At 37.6% G+C, this 18169-nt stretch overlaps 1 protein-coding gene across 1 annotated transcript in view; it reads right to left on the reverse strand.

Annotated features, from left to right (window-relative positions):
- Positions 1-18169, reverse strand: part of LOC148822727 (neural-cadherin) — a 179432-nt gene that overhangs the window by 47336 nt on the left and 113927 nt on the right. The window contains exons 13-16 of the mRNA XM_088928869.1: positions 8154-8403; positions 7536-7663; positions 6374-6560; positions 4896-5039 (exon numbers count right to left, since the gene is read on the reverse strand). Coding sequence (XP_088784995.1) covers positions 4896-5039; positions 6374-6560; positions 7536-7663; positions 8154-8403 — 709 coding nt within the window. The remainder of the gene's footprint in view (positions 1-4895; positions 5040-6373; positions 6561-7535; positions 7664-8153; positions 8404-18169) is intronic.

Genomic DNA, 18169 nt, shown 5'->3' on the forward strand with positions numbered 1-18169 from the left:
TTCAATATATTAATTTTCTCTTTTTGCTTTGACTTCTTTACAACTCCTCAAAAGTTATTTTCCTCAATAACTGCAGGTTGCAGGTGGTTAATGATTAAAGCATTTAATTTAGCTGTGAAAAACTTTAAAAGATTAAAAGGAATAATGTTCATTTTCTATGTGGCCTGGTACCTTGGCTCAAACGCTTATGGACAATAGTGCCTCTGACTTTCAGTCCAAATTGCAAGATAAGACATCCACTTATCCTGGCACACTCCATACGATAATATAATGTGCCGTGCTCCTTCACAGAAGAGATAGTGTTTTCTTTTTTAAATTTCAGGGTAGCCTATGTTGTATGTGAAATCTAACTCTGTATGTAATAGTCTCCTTTCCTAATACATACCTGTATGTTGTTACATCCAGTACTGAGGCCCGACCTAATACAATAGTGTCTAAACTAGTACCAACCCCTGATGAACAGTAAAGTTGATTGAAGTTGATGTACAGTTAGTGTGCATCAGTTGTTCTCAAAATATATGTATTACAAACGTACAAAAATGCATGAAAAAATACTTAATACATTGTTTAATGGCGATGACACTACCCACATCTATAGCACTGTACAACACAGGTTTGAGTCTGAGTGTCTGTAAACAAAACAGAGCACCTTCCAATACATATAACTACTGCATGATTTCTTTATCCATTTCAGCTAAATGAGGGGAATTAAATCAGTCAGAATCTTAGAGTGTCGATTGTAAAAATAATGCTTCTTCTCTCCTTTGTTTAACTTAAAGAATTTCGCGAAGAAATCCTTAATCACAATAGTATCACTTAATTTATCCAGATACACAAATTCATGCCAGAGCCAACAACAAGAAATAGCCATTCCCCCTCCCTTGTTTAACTTAAAGATTTCCATTAAGAAATGCTTAAACACAAAACCATCACGTGTCGATTTAAGTGTCCTTCTTTCAGGTGAGTATGCATGATTAGCAACACAGGGTCATTGTTATGATTTCTCTATTATTATCAAATCCCTCAACTCGTTCACTTGTGGTTATTTTGGAAACATTTTGACATGTTCCTTTTGACTACTGTACATTGCTGTCGATATTGTAGCAATAGACAAAATGAAACGCTTGGAGTTTGTAATGTATGGCCCTCTGAACAAGTTAAACTTTAATGCAGTACAAATAAATGTATTTCCCACAAGCTATACTGTAGTGGCTTTAAAACTGTACAACACTGCGCAGTATGCGTACGGCACGTCTTTGTTCAAGTTTTAAAGCTACAGTACGGAAAAATGAGTGTTAAGAAAAAACAGGAAATTTGAATGCTGGTTGCCTTATGTTAAAGAGCAACAATGACAACAGAGCATGCTACTGAAAATTTATCCCATCCCCCAGAAGTGTCTATTTTACATAACAAACAGTGGGGTGTAACACTCTTCTTTAAATTGAAGGTTGTGAAAACAGTGAGTGTCAAATCACCCCGAACAAAATACAATTTTAAAATACAAGCAGTTTGAAATTATTCCTTGTTATTAATAAATCACTTAGCTTTGAACATGTTGTGATATTTAGAAATATCAAAAATGTCAATATATTTATATTTGCTATTTTAGTTTTTCAAAAAAATGTTTATTTGTTAAAAGAAAACTCATGGCAACAGCTGGGTTCAAACCCCTGACCTCCAGCATGCAAGGCACACACCTAACCCATTACACCAACTCACCGCTTAAAAACTTAAGCTGTAGCTGAAAAGGGCAGGCAAAAAGTTTCCAAGTAATCACGGGTGAATGAGTCAAACTGATGCAGACATTTACAAAGAAAGTGGACCACGGTAATACTTTGAGCTTACAGCCTGTCCAAGGTCATTCATTATTAATACTATTAATAATATCTTCCGTATCGCATCAAAATTGGAACGTTTTAACAAGTGTATGAGGCGATATACAATGTGTCTGCTCTATATCTCTTCAGTGTACAGAATAATTTCCACAGAGTTACACAACCACAACCACTATAAGAACAATACAAGCTTAAAAAAAATGAATGTCAAAATGTTTCCAAAATGTCCAAAATATGTTTCCAAAATATTTTAGCTGCTTAGTTACAAGACTCTATATTAATATGTAATAGGTTTATTCCATGCTGAAAAAAAGAAGAAAGAGAACACAACATTTCGGCCGTGGAGCCTTCTTCAGGTGTGACATATCTATATTAATATATCTATATTAATATTAATTTTAATAATATTAAAATTAAATTAAAATCTATATTAATATTAATATTAATATCTATATTAATATTACTATCAAGTGGTATTAAATCAGTACAACTTTTATTTTTTTACAGTTACAGCAAGTGGTTTTACTACAGTACATATTCTTAGAAAAGGATAAAATGTTATAACTTATGAGGTACAGAATATAAGCTTAATAATGAACAGGCACGTTAAAACCAGAACCCATGTAAGTTACCAAGTTAAAGGCTTTGATGCATAAAATATGTATGCATAATTAAAATATTTATGATGAAGGTGGAAGTTTGTGTACTTTTGTCCAACTAAGCAATCTTTCTTTTATAAAATATACTGACTTTTTAATGTTTAATGATTAACATGTTGTAATACACAGTTTAAAATTATTAAAAATCTAAAGAGTATACTTAAATTCTTAATTGGAAAAAGATTGTCTCTCATTAGTGACCGGGTTTCAAAACCAAGCAATTTCTGGAGACAGCTCAAATGCTGTACATGAGACGTTAAGCTTTATTAGCTCCACCTGGCTTTTTGTTATTATTATCATATTTCAATTATCATGCAGTATGATGCGTTTTAATACAATTATACACTCTGCATTCTATTGCAGAGCTCCATGGCAAAATAAAAAGAAACAAGGCACAGCATATTTCTTAAAGAGCAGTTTTTGATCTCCAGAACTTGTATATTTATTATTTTACCTTCAAAGGACAACAGACATGTGACAAATACTGCTTATTTTAAGCCAAGGAGCTACCCAGAGAAGCTTGGCTATAAAATCCACTCAGACACTTGCATGCTCAGCAGGCTGGTCCTTACCAGGATTTTGTCATGTTTTTATGGATTATCTCAAACAAATACAGATCATCCGCTTGGGTGGACACATGTGTCTGACAGGGAAGACCACTGGAGATTTTGAAGTCTGACAGATTTTCAAAAATACTATTTCCAAAGTAATCTATGTAATAAATACTTAGGCTGTCAACTCAGCAAATGTCTAAAGAACATACTGTAGATATGCTTCCTATGTGGAATTACATGAGGCCTGGATTTTAAAGGGGCATACCAAGATGTACACCCCTCACTGCTACATACAGTGTCACTACAGCTACTCCTCTCTTGAAGTCTTGAAAAAAAAGCTTAGAACAGAGTCTATTTTGATCAGCACAAGTTATCTCTACACTCTGATCAGTGTCCCATTCCAAATGGTTAATGCCCCCTCTAAGTGAAATATGTAACTACATTTTCTCCACATTTTTTCTGTTTTCCCCATATCAAATGGCTAGATTCTAAAATTGATGAAACAGCAGAGATGTTCAGCAATAATATATTTCATTATAGCTTACAAAAAAGATCAACGGTTAGTTCCAAAGAAGGTTTGATACTTTTACCTGTGTCACTGCTTTTTTCTTAATCAGAAAAAAAACTCTTGAGCTCTCATAGTTTACAATAATAGTGAGGGTATTGAAGGACTGCACTTGGCATTTTACAACAAGCATATAAAATCCTATAACTGATTAAAAAAAGAAAAAAATACAAGTCAAGTTTTCCTTAACATGACACCATTTCTTCTTTAGTACAAGTGTTGTGGTTAGCAGAACCACTCCAGACAGTATGTATTAATGAGGAAAGGGTCCCACTTTTGTTTCTTTTGAAATGAAAAAATGAAGCACAGCCAATCAAACTAAACAAGTCTTTGAAAAAAACACAGGAACACAGGCAGAACATAAGACAATCCACCCAAGAATAGAATCCAAGACCCAAAAGCTGTGAGGCAGCAGTTGGATATGACTATAAAATGGTTTCTGTGAAAGAGGGTTTTGTCATGTGTTTTCATAGTGCTAACAAAGCTTTTATGTGGAATTTAACTAAAGTAAATTAAAAATGTTTCACTTATTTGAACCAATACACATTTAAGAATATGCTTGTTTACTGTGGAAAAAATAAACGTAATAGGAGTGTAAACACATTTAACCAGTAAAGGTATTATACTGTACTGATATATACACATTGTAGACATTGCTGGATAGATGTGTGCAATAACTTTAGTCAGTTGTAACCAGCACCACCTAGTGGAGTGTACAAACAGCACTGCCAGGGGTACCTGGAATCAAGCTGGCCGTAGTATGTTCAGCAATGAGCATGCAACATGCTTTATTGTCATGCAACAATGACCTCAAGAGCATCCAGTGTGAGTTTACTGTTTAATTGGCGAGACTGCATTTGTTCTGCCTTTGACACCTTAGTTCTGCTGTTGGCTCTGTAAGAGTGCAATATAAAAACAGAAGTGGACAGCTTCTTCACTTCTTGATAGCTTTAGATTTGCTGATAAGTAGATTAAATAGATTAAGAACTGGTGACTAGAACTGGGGAAAGGTTTAAAAAGAAAAAGATAAAGAAAAATGACAGGATATCCTAAATTTAATAATTAAGGAAGAAGAAATTTGTCTAAGATGAGTAAAAGGAAACCAGATAAGGGTGACTCTGCATTATGCATTACTTCACCTAAAGGGCTTGTCCAGTGCTGCACTGCAGAACTGTGCTTGCAGTTGCAAATTATAGAGTTTCAGAGAACAGTGTCTGATCCAGTGCTCTTGGTTAAATAAACTGAAGCATGATGTCCTTTAACAAAAATATTTTTCCCTCACCTTCATCTTCATCATTGGCTGTCACAGTCAAGACAATGAAGCCAACATCTTTGTCTTCCTCCACGCTGACTTCGTACACTGACTGAGGGAAGGCAGGAGCATTGTCATTGACATCCATGACAAAGATCCGCACATAAGCAGTGTCTGAAACACAAGAACCAAAATGACACTTTAGCATCTGCTCGGCAGCGCCTCTGCAGAGGGTTTCTCAAAATACGAATCACTAACTTAGTATCCATATTGTAACCACTTCATCCAATAAGGGTCGTGGGGGAACTAGAGCCTATCACAGTATGCAACGGGTACAAGGTGGAATAAACACTAGACAGGACACCAGTACTAGCAGGGTACATACAAACACAGACACATGCACACTTACACCAGGGCCAGTTTTCCCAGAAGCCATTTAACCTACCAGTATGTCTTTGGACTTTGGGAGGAAATCTGAGCACCCAGCGATACTGTAACTCACGCAATCACAGGGAGAACATACAAACTCCATGCAGACATCACCCCAGGCGTGGCATTTACCCCAGAGCAAAAGCACTACAAGGGAACAATGCTAACCACAGACTAACCATGCTGCCTACAGACTAACCTTTTTTTAAATAAAATTCTTATAATTTAAACACAAAACAAGTGGGTTCGTCCAATAAAAAATAGAGATCTTATCAAACTCTATGACTATATAAGATTGAGACCAATGACCTAAAAGAATAAAAGATGCATAATCTGACTTAATTTTACATTGTTTACATTATTTGTAGATTAGATAAACCTTGTGCATAATCAAAGTCCTGTGTTTCATATACTGTATGTGTGTACCACCATTTTAAAAGATGAAAGGCATTTAATAATAGTTTAAGATAATTTACATCAATAATGATATAGCAGAGATCTTCTAATCCACCAGCATGAACAGACTAATGGGAAAATCACAGAATAAAGGCCTCCAGGGTTTCCTGTGTTTAGATTGCTCTGTAAAAACTTAAACTTTATACTAACTTTAGGATTAAGATATACATAAATATAAAAATACAGGGTCTTACAAAGTTAGTTACCCTAGTCAAACAAATGTAGTAAGATAATTATATTTCTCATGGGTTGTGCCAATCAGGTAATATAATCTATATCAACTAGAGGATAAAATGCTAGACATCACGGACACAAATGGGGATTGGGTTGCATGTGCCTCATAATGCCATTGTCAAGTATACATACATTTATTGCTCTGCAGTGCGTACTTCCCTCTACACAGGTGTTTGACCAGGTCACCCAATTTTATGTGCATGCAGCACAGCAAAAGTATTATAAATTTTAATACATTCACTGTAAACTTTCAAGATCGTCAAATAAATAACCACCGATTGCCTATACTTTCTCTAACTGTTTGTTAAGAAACAGCACATTGAAGTGTGTGCAAACAAGAAGAAGCCATTAGGAAGGCTCTGCTCCTGTGTAGGCTCTCTGAGACACACCTGTGTTTGGCTGTCCCCGCTGTCCTGGCCGAGCAGATTCAGAGCTGTCCTGTGACTGGACTTCAATCAGGTATGAGCCTTTCTGCTCCCTGTCAAATGAGGCCCGGGTATATATCACCCCAGTCTGAGAGTTAATGCTGAACACCTGGGAATCCCCACTGTGATCCTTTAGGATGATATAGTTTATCTAGAGAATAACATTGTAGAGAAATGTAGGCATGGTTATTTACCTCTAAGAACTTCAAATGCATAGTCCTGAAAACGATTTTGATTTTAAGAGTGAAAAACCGTCAATAACGCCCATTTTCATTTCTTTGAGCTTTGGAGTTCTTATACCAAAATATCTGAGGAACACTTAGTTCTCCAGTATTTGAAGTACTGAGTATGAACAATTTCAAAGTTCTAAAACTTGAATAGTATATTTGACATTTCTGTGGTCTTGCAGGCTTCCATAGATAGTATGAACCAAAAACAGACATTAGAAAAGTAGTAGCATTTATTTTTAACTAAAGCCCATTTATTTTAAATTCAAACCCTGAAATCAGAACCTGTGAAAGGGAACAGTGTCTTTTAGCAGGGCCACCTTATTGCTTATGAAATAAAACACAAAAAAACTGTTCCAAGCTTTGCTCTAAACATACTAAAGAAACCTAATGGCCACAACATTTTTTGTGACTGCCTTTACTTGCATTTTACAGCCCTCACCTACTTATGAGGTCTGTTTATGAATTTTTTGCTGGATATGAAAAAAAGCTGAAATTCATTAAGACTGACAACTACTGTTGATATTATACGAAGGGAGGTAAGAGGTTGTGTGCAACAGCCTGACAAACGTGGAGGTGAAAGATGAAAGCACATTTGCTTGGTGATTTACACAAAACAAAATAATTTAAACTATATCACTTTGGACAGATTCCACTATTAAGTTATGATTGACTGTTTTCATTTGTTACAGAGTTGAAAATATGCAGGGAATGAAATGAATTCAAATAAAATCGTTAGTAATGTGAAAGGCTCCAAGTTACCTCTGTACCACAGGTTAATCCATAAAGATTTGGGCCTGGGCAATCATCTGACTGTTCTTAGCTTTCAATAAGATAGGAAAGGGCAATGTTACACTTTTTTGTAGAAAAGCTACAGGTCTAAACTCTCAGGTTTTTACCATGCCATGAAGCCCTGAGTCCAGGTCTGTGGCTGAGACCTGGGCTATAGATGTCCCAATTTCAGATCCCTCCTGTACCGTTGCCTCATAGGTTGAAGACATGAAGAAAGGGACATTGTCATTGACATCTACAGGGAAGGAGATACAGAACACAGAAACATCAGATGAATACATTACTATTAATTATAACTTTCCAAATGTCCTCATAGTGTGGTTGAAACATAAAAAATAACAGCAATGATCATTAGCATAAAACAAGGTAAACCTAAGAAAACTAACTGCCATGTTTATTGGGTTCAGAGATTTAAAAGGAGATGAATGAGGAAAACTTAGTATCACCAGCCAAAAGGGGAATGACTACATCACTGTAGTGTTAACTACTGTATATGGCACTGATTACAGTAAATCTGGTGAGCTCCAATAGTTGTTGTTTTTTTTCTTTTAATTATATATCCATTTCTACCAAAATTAATTTTTCAAGTGTTGTGTCTTCTCAATTGTTCCTATCCCAGTTTCTCCAAGTCGCTGTTTTAATTCTGTTTGAACAGAAGCAAATTCTTTTCAAACAGCAACAAATGAGAGGCAGCAGGAAGGTGGTGCTGCTTTCTTGGGTCTTACCTGTGACATTGACATAGACAGTGGTGAAGGAGGCCAGTGGAACAGCAGCTACATTCTGCACCCTGACTCGCAATGTGAAGAACCTTGTGGTCTCATAGTCCAGAGGCTCTGCCACGAGAATGGAGGCCGATCCTTCCTGTCGGTTGGGCTTGATGTAGAATCTCACAGGCATGTTGGTTTCTGGGACCTGACCCTCCTCCAGATTATAGGTGACTCTGGGATCACCAAGAGGGGAAGTTGCCTTTATCATCTAGAGTAGCAAAAACAGGCAACAGCTTTTTTAGAACTGATGCTGGGAATTTACTTCAAAAGTGGATAGCAAAATCCAACAAATGCTAACAGAGCAGATCAAGAAAAGGAGTACTGTGACCCTAAAAGACCTTACCAGATGATAACATCCAGAGAAGTCCGTTGCTCAAATAACCTGTCTCTAATGTTTTTAATAATCTTACTTTTTGGTTAGAAATTACACAGATAACATTCCATATTTGAACAAAAGATATTAAAATGTCAGGAGAATGATACTGAAAGTCACATCAGGAGAAATAACATTATTTTACAGAGGTTTTTACTCCAAAAGCTCAATGTTATAGAACAGTGGTTCTCAAACTTTTTGGACCAAGTACCAAACCTAATCCAACCAAAGCATCCAAGTACCACCTACAAGTCATCATCTCAGGAACCCCAGAAATTCTCAATGACCAACATGAGCGCGCGTGCACACACACTCACACATACATATAATAAATATTATAATAATAAACTTTATTTGATATAGCGCCTTTAAAGGTGGCTTCTCAAAGTGTTTTACAGAAAAAAAACAGTAACAACAACTAATAAAAAAGCACCATTTCAGTGAGAGGGGTGAGCCTGTTTAGTCGAGCAAAGCAGATGTGAATTAATTTTTCAAGCCTTGATACAATTCACAACAGAGTCTAAGATTTTAAATCGGCAGGCATTTTCTTGACGGCAAAGGTCTCGCAGTGGATGTTGCAATGCGTCCATTAATTTCTGGAGCAACCTCTCTAATTCGTGCAACTACACCTTCGTGCAACTACAACTATGACCAACATGAGCGCGCGTGCACACACACTCACACATACATATAATAAATATTATAATAATAAACTTTATTTGATATAGCGCCTTTAAAGGTGGCTTCTCAAAGTGTTTTACAGAAAAAAAACAGTAACAACAACTAATAAAAAAGCACCATTTCAGTGAGAGGGGTGAGCCTGTTTAGTCGAGCAAAGCAGATGTGAATTAATTTTTCAAGCCTTGATACAATTCACAACAGAGTCTAAGATTTTAAATCGGCAGGCATTTTCTTGACGGCAAAGGTCTCGCAGTGGATGTTGCAATGCGTCCATTAATTTCTGGAGCAACCTCTCTAATTCGTGCAACTACACCGCTATGTCGGCTTGTCATTGCTCTAGCACCGTCTGTACAAACTCCGACACATTTTATCCAGTCGATGCCATTCTCTTCGATAAATTCATTCAGAAGCTGAAATATGTGCTCTCCTGTAGTTCCTGTTCATAGCAGTTTACAGAACAGAAAGTCCTCATGGGACGTACCCTAAAACTCGTATCTAACGTAAACGAGCAAATTGGCCAAATCGACTACAGACTCATCTAATTGCATAGAAAAAAATCTGCTCATCTTAACGCGCTCTATCAGTGTACTTTTGATATAATCCTTCATTTTAATAATTCTATGAGTGACTGTGTCTTTCAGGGGGAGGGGGGCAGCAGGTCGAGCTGTTTAGCAGCTTTTTTTCCACACATAATACGTGTCAGCTCTTTTGCTAACGGTAAATACGGTTCTTCAAAAATAGTGTGGCTTACCTGCTTTAGCAATCCGCAAGCTTGCATTTTTCTGCGTTTCCGTTTTTATTTCCGTATTTATTTAAAGTTTTTATTTCATGCGCATGAGAGTGAAACACAGAGACGCTCGGTGTATTTTTCTCAAATTAACTTAGAACAGTTCTAAAATATTTTTCTGTTATCTATCACGCTTTCCTGTGCTCACAAGATTACCAGCGTTCGTAGCACGTATTTCTATGCATTCCTGTGTTTACAACGTTGGCATTGTTCCAAAATCACGCACATTCTCCTTCCTCCCTATTTGCTGGAGATACAGTAGCTTTTTTAAAATACAATTGGTCACTTGCATCCGTAGCATGCATTCCTATAGAGTGGTATAGAATTACAGAGTATCTCTTGTGTCCACTGAAGTATTAGCGCTCACTGTATCGTAGTACGTAGGCTGCGTATTCGACACGTTTAAAATACAAAATACAAAATATGAAAACCCGTCCCAATTTTTCAGCGCACACGGCACAGTTCCAGTGTCATTTGGTGTACCACCTGGCGGCACTCCACGTACCACTGCCGATACGCGTACCACAGTTTGAGAACCACTGTTATAGAACATTGGTATTTTTAGCCTAACAGGTAATGAGGTTCTGTTGGGGCTAATGCATGTTAAAACTAATACATTACTGGGACCTGATGGTATTTTCCCAATCATACTTACAGAAATGAGGGATGTTATTCACAGACACATGTGTCATTATTGTAGTCCCTCCCCCTTAAGGGCGCTCCGGCTCTTTCACTTCGGACCTGATTTTGTGCACCTGCCCCTTGTTCCAGCCTCCTTCCAGCCCCCCTTAAAAGCCAGACGCCCACTCAGTTCAGGGCTCTGCATTGGTTTCCGAATCATACGAGCCCGGGACCTGGATTCGCCTGGCTCCGTTATGGTTTTAAGTTTCTGTTTCTATTCCTGTTCCTGTTCCCCCTGCCGGTTCCAACCCGGTTCCCGTTTTTAACTGTCAGTCTTGGATGGACCGCCCGGCTTTGGACCTTTTGCTTTCGTCCTGGATTTCGCATTGGACTCTGTTTTGGATCGTTAGCCTCGGCCACACCTCCCCCGACCACCAGCACTTCATGGACACGCCCCCCTGTTTTCATCCCCGCTTCCTGCATGTCTTTTTTCCCTCATGTATTCTCACTCAACCCTGGATGGTGTAGTCCGCATAGGGTCCGGAAAGAACACTTTCGTTACAACATGAACATTTCCAGAAAGTATTTAATATATTCAGTCATAAAAGGTTAATTCAATTTAAATGTCACAGGAATCCAAGGTAATACATGCCAACAAATTAAGAATTGGTTAAGAAACAGGAAAAAGTGGGTCATCTTAAGGGAGAAGGCCTCTAATTCGGCTGGTGTAAACATTAATGTACCACAGTAATCTCTCTTAGTTCCTTTGCTCTTTCTGCTTTTCATTAATATGATAGATTCTGCAATTACTACATAAAACTAGAAACAGAAAAAAAATAAAAAATAGAAATAGCTGCAACAGGTATTGAGGCAGGATGGACATTCAAGGCAAGTATAGAGGAAAAGAGGGTCAGGGTAGCACATAATTAATTTTAAATCATAATTTAAGAGGGGGGAATCACAGTGGTACAGTGGTTAGTATTGACTGGAGCCCTGGTTTCATTTCCTGGAATTTGCATGCCTGCCCCATGTTCAAGTGGGCTTCCTTTCACAGTCTGAAGACATGCTGGTTGGTTTAGTGGCTTTTGTAAAAGTGACCTTGGTTTGAGTGTGTGGCATGTTTGTGTCTGTGTGTCCCCCGTGACCGATCTATCGAGGGTGTATCCTGCCTTACTTCCTGGGATAGGCTCCTGTCTACTGTGATTCTGAAATGGATTAGCGGTTATTGAAAGTGATGTCATCATTTAAAAGGGGAATTCAAGATGAAATGCAGTCCTTCCTAGCACTCATGAATGTGAAGGGGATCTGGGTGGTTATGCAGATTCATTGTTGTCCTCAGAACAATGAATGCAATATAAAAATAAAATGCTTAGGTAAATATAAAATTTGGAATGTACAGTAACCACCACGGCCACAACTTACCACCAAAAAGGATATCAGAAAGCTCTTAGAAAGAGCTCAAAGGACTGTAACAAGGATAATTCCCTTGGGATATTTCACAAATCAGGTTTAACTACACGATTTTCTCTAATTAGCCGGATTGAATTAACCTGAAATCTGCTTAATAGGTTTGCTCTGGTTTTACAATGGCAAACTCTTTTTAGTTGTCTTGCTAAAGCGAGTCAGGTTTAAACAGTCTGACTAACTATATGTTCATGCCACGCTTCGGAAGGCAGGATTGTCAAGCATCCAATCCTTCAACTGCACCAGCAACCATAGCAAAACAAATTGCATCTTAATCCAGTGACCTTGAATTAGGACTCATTATGAAAACTATTAGATAAAATCTGTTTTAATAGTGAGGTTCAAAACTAGCCACTACACAAGCTAGAGAAGACTCCTGGCAAAGCATTGCTTATAAAATGAATGAAGAAGTTAATTATGAAAAGCAATGAAATATCATAATATCTGTAATATCTATGTTATATGGGCATTGAAGAGGAGCTCCTCGGTAAACTGGTATAGTTGTACAATACTGTTTTCATGCAGCAAGTTAAGATAAACAATACAAGAATATCATAAAAAATATTATACCAAAGTGGTATGTGGCTCTTCTTTAGAACTGTTGTACAATACAGTGTAGTTAAATCCTCTGAATGAAAATGTACCCACTATTTTTGCCAACAAGAAGAAGCGCAAACGAGGAAGACTGGAGGAAGAATCGTCATCATCAATGCAATAAAGAATGTAATCCTTTATTGGGTTATTGTCTTTATCCCCAACATTTGGTGTGAATCAAGTTATAAAAGTTTTTTTTTTCTCCCAAGTTGCAGAAAATAATAAGCCAGGTGAAAATGTGACCTAACTATAACTGGAAGAAAATGTTAAGTATTATGCAGCACAGCACATGTGACAATGATGTCACATGCTCTGTCTGTGACTACTTTCAGACCACTAAAACAATGAAATCATGACTTAAAGATTCCAAATGTTATCTCAAAGTGGGCTCTTGTCTTTACAACAGCCCAATTAAAGTGGGCTTGGTCTCCAGGATCTGGGTCAGGGTAAGGGGGTCATTAAAAACGTGGTGCAGTGGTAACATTTATCCCTAGCAAGAAACCCATTAAATTGACCTGAAATGTAAATGAATGGAAAATAATATTATTTACGACACACTGTATTCAATGATTGTTTTGTTTAATACCTTGTTCAAATTTAGACACTGAGTCATGTACAGTACATGTTGCTTTGATGAACCCACGCATCACAGAACGTGATGATGGAAACTGTACATAATGAACTCCTAAGTGTAAGTAATACCCATTGTAAGTACAGGTTTAAAAACTTTTGATGGAAATGATCGAGTATTTTAGTCTTTTGTGAAATCAATGTTCAGATTTTTTTTAGACTTGAATTTTATTTTTACCTGTACACTGATGCTGTGAATTGATTTTCTGTTGACAAAATCAGCAGTTAACAAAATCACTCATTTGGCCCTCTGGGTCTTTGATAGGAATACCTGTGCAGTCCGGAGCACCTACAGTGAATATTAAAAGTCATTGTGAATAAGTCTCTATCAACTTTGCACACCTGGACTTTTATCCCACTCTTCTTTGCAAAAAAGTTCAAGCTCCATCAAATTGGCAGGGGATCTCCTGTGCACAGCCCTCTTTAGGTCATTCCACAGGTTTTCTATGGGATTGAGGTCTGGGCTCTGACTGGGCCATTCCAAGACTTTGATCTTCCTTTCTGAAGAAATTCCTTGGTTGACTTGGATGTGTGCTTTGGGTCGTTATTATGTTGGAAGGTGAAATTCCTCTTCATCTTCAGCTTTCTGACAGAGGCCAGCAGGTTTTGTGTCAAAATATCTTGATATTTGGAGCTAGTCATTATCCCATCTATCTTGACTAGAGCTCCTGTCCCAGCTGAAGAGAAGCAGCCCCAAAGCATGATGCTGCCACCACCATGCTTCACAGTAGGTATGGTGTTCCTTGGATGATGAGCTGTGTTGTCTTTGCGCCAAACATATCTTTTAGAATTAAGGCCAAAAAGTTCAACTTTTGTCTCATCAGACCATAAGACATTTTCCCACATGGTTTGGGGTGATTGAATGTATTTTTTTTGCAAAATTTAGACGGGCTGGGATGTTCTTTTTTGTGAGAAATGGCTTCCATCATGCCACCCTACCCCATAGCCCAGACCTGCAAAATAGGGAGATTGTTGTCACATGCAAGGAGTGACCAGTACCTGCCAGAAATTCCTGCTGCTTCTTTAATGTTGCTGCAGGCCTCTTGGTAGCCTCCCTGATAAGTCTTCTCCTTGTCCTGTCATCAACTTTGGAGGGTTGTCCTGATCTTGGCAATGTCCCCGTGGTGCCACATTTTCTCCACTTATTGATGATAGTCTTCACAGTGCTCCATGGTACATCCAATGCCTTTGATATTCTTTTATACCCCTCTCCTGATTGGTACCTTTCAACAATAAGATCCCGTAGATGTTTTGTCAGCTCCTTGCGGACCGTGGCTATCCCAATAGGATGCAACCACGAAAGTTTCAAGGAAATCCTACAGGAACAGCTGACTTTTATTTGGGGTTAATCAGAATCACTTTTTTATTGATGGCAGTGTATGCTACTTACCTTTGGACATGATTTTGAATGTGATTGGTTAACTCTGAACACAGCTACAGCCCCCATTATAAAAGTATGCTCACTTACAGATGCAGCCATTCAAAACAAGCAGGCAATACCGCATTATTTTGCGGTGCGGTTGACGCAGCCTACCGCGAGTTACCGTAAATTCTCGTATAGTACCTCATAATACCACGTGGTACCGCAAGTAAAATAATAGTATCCAGAATTTCCGCAAGGTGGAGCTAATAAAGCTCAACCTCTCATGTTTGAGCTGTCGCCATCAAAGTCTTTAATGAAGATATTACTAATAGTATTAATAATGAATGACCTTGGACAAGCTGTAAACTCAAAGTATTGCCCTGGTCCACATTCTTTTTTTCATTGACCGTCTTTGTAAAAGTAACACCACAGCATTTCGCAATCACGCATTTGTTTCTAATCATGCAAAGTACAGTAATTTTTGAGAATCTCCGATTCACCATGCCTTTCACATGCTCATAAAAGAGATTGATTTAGGAACATAAACATATTACTGTATGCAAACTGTACTGTATACAGTATGTATATGTATATTTAATGTCTTTACTGTGCCCGTTTAAGTATTGAATATTTATATGGAATTTTACCACTAAAGGGAAATCTTAGTAGCTGAGCATAAAAAGAATAGGAGCATACTGTAACGCGTATGAAGGCCATAAATGATATTAATTTTGGAACATAAACATACAGTATATGGCTGGTCTCGGTACTTTAAAGAAAAAATACACACCAGTATTTCATTTCTCCCTAAACATTTTAAGCATCGAAGTCTTTAACTAACATGATACTGGAGTCAACAAGCATACTTTTAGAATTTGATTAAAAGGGAATATAATATGGAATCGCGTATCTAAAGAAATTATTAACGATATAAATATATTCATGTACTGCAACACAAGAATAGTACACGCTGTACGATGTCTGTTGATAATGTTTCTGTAGGGCTTTTCAACACTCCTTGTGTGACCTTGCCAGTGGTGCTGTGGGTTAGGTTCCCGACTTACACATCATACGTTGGGTGTTCGAATCCAGCTGGAGCCATGACTTTTTTTTTTAACAAACATTTCTTTGAAAAAATAAAATAGGGTTAGTGTTAGGGTTACTGTCAAACTAAATCAACAATTGATTTAAGGACAATCTGTCAAAGTGCAATGAAATACAATATTGTTGTTGTTGTTATTGTTGTTTTTATCCTGCAAAGCGTTTTGAGAAGCCACCTTTAAAGGCGCTATATAAAGGTGCTGATTCTTATGGAATGTGTTTTCTTTCTTCTTTTTTTCAGCATGGAATAAACCTATTACTTGATTCTTACGGATGCCCGGTTCCGCCGGGGATTAAAAAAAAAAAACCCATGGAATCGCGTATCTAAGGAAATAGCAGTATAACGTTATTCATGCACAAACAGTGGCATGTTACATTATTAATTTGGGTGTCTCCTCTTGCCAGAAAGCTCTAAATTGCATTTTGAGTGCGGTTTTTGACTTTTTTTAAATTACAACCCATAAATAAAGCTGATACTGTTTAGACTTTTAATTATTTAAAACTGTATTACAGCAGCACAATGCACAATGCAACGTAAATCGCTATCTTTGTCTTCTGCATAATAATGTTCACCTCTCTGTCCAGCAAATTAACAATAGTAATAATAATGAACTTTATTGTATATAGCGCCTTTAAAGGTGGCTCCTCAAAGCGCTTTACAGGATAAAAACAATAACAACAATACTGTTAGGCTGGGCAAACGATTTTAAATTTTTTTTAAAAAGAAATAAAAAATGAGATATAATGATGTGTTCCGGCTTAGACATTAACGAAGAGCATAACGAAGGTCATAAAGGTCATAAATGATATTAATTTTGGAACATCAGCATATTATGTAAAATGTTGCTGTTGTTGGTATTTTAATGAAAAAATACTGTAAAATCCTGGGTTCGGTAAAATGTTTCAGGCATCATGTGAAGGACAACAGAGCTTTCACTGGCCGATTATCAAACTTTATTGATAAAACAAAAACAAAAACTATCCGACCAAACCAGAAAAAGAAAAAAAGAATAACAGACACAGCGCGAGCCTGCATTCTCTCCTCAGCCGTCCACACCACACTTTTCCTTGGGTCAGAGATTAAATAAAACTTCACTTGCACCAAACAAATTACCACACACTGAACACTGAACATGTTAACCCAAATATGTCTCACAATACTTTTATGGTACATTACTTTGCTAAAATGTATTTAAAAATAAAAATGATTACAAATGCCAGCAGAGAGAGAGACACACACACAGTTCTTCATTGTCAAAAAGTAATTGTTTTTTACTTTGTCAGCACCCAGACAAACGCAAACGCGTTATTAATGAAATGCTTTTATTCATTCTTAATCGAACTCACAAGTTGTCATCTGTTGTTGAAGCACTGTGAGACTAGACTCACACATGGCTAGACTTGACTATTTAACCATGAGATTATGTTTACGTTTATTAATCTTCCTTGTTATGCATTGAGAATGATAAGCACCCCAAACACGAGGGCGGCGTAGCGGTCGGCTCTGGCTTTCCCATCTATACCGATGCACTGCAAGTACAACCCCCCCTCCTTCTCTTGAGTGATGGGCAACAGTTGGATATCTGGGAGAATTGTTCCCAAAAGCCAAACATATTGATGTGCATTCGCCTGGCGCAGCGCGGTTTTCATCACTCTCTGCGGGAGTGCTGGCTGTGACGAATTAAACCGGTTTCACAGGTATTTTCAAAGTAGAAGGGGGCGAGATTTCCAGCGAAAGACACCTCCTCCCCCTCCAAAACCCAGTAAGTACAGTACTTACTAGTTAAGAAAGCTAGGTCTTAGCATAAATTATTAGTAATCAATAATATTAAATTTAGCACTGTAATAAATTGTGCTAATAATAAATTCTATTCTACTCTGAGAATGTAGGGGGAGGAAGAATGCCCGTCGTCTTTTCACTTACTGCAATATTATGGACACTCAATTGACTTTTTAAAAAAAAACAACTTTTTTTTGACAGGTGGTACAGCACCCCACCGCGCCCACGCGCCAGCATTATATTCTCATGTACGGGTAGAATATGTTCATTGTCTTCCAATGAAAGACGGGTTCCTTTCGCCGTAGTCGGGAGACATTAGAAGCTTGCCACAACCGGACTGTTACACCAACGCATTAGCATGTTAAAGCGATTTCATTGAGGAGCCGGGCGCGATAATTGATAAAAGCCTTTTGGCTACAGCGAATGTGAATTCTGTCTGGCATTGCTAGATTGTGAAAAAATAAAAGTATTTAAATCAGGATGGGGGGTAAGGGAGTCGTCTCTATGACACTCTCCCTTATAAACAAAACAAAAACTAAAAATAAGATACAATCTACAGACATTCACAACATAGACATAT

This window comes from Atractosteus spatula, chromosome 12 (assembly GCF_055471065.1).
Source record: "Atractosteus spatula isolate fAtrSpa1 chromosome 12, fAtrSpa1.hap1, whole genome shotgun sequence".
In the NCBI taxonomy this organism is placed as follows: domain Eukaryota; kingdom Metazoa; phylum Chordata; class Actinopteri; order Semionotiformes; family Lepisosteidae; genus Atractosteus; species Atractosteus spatula.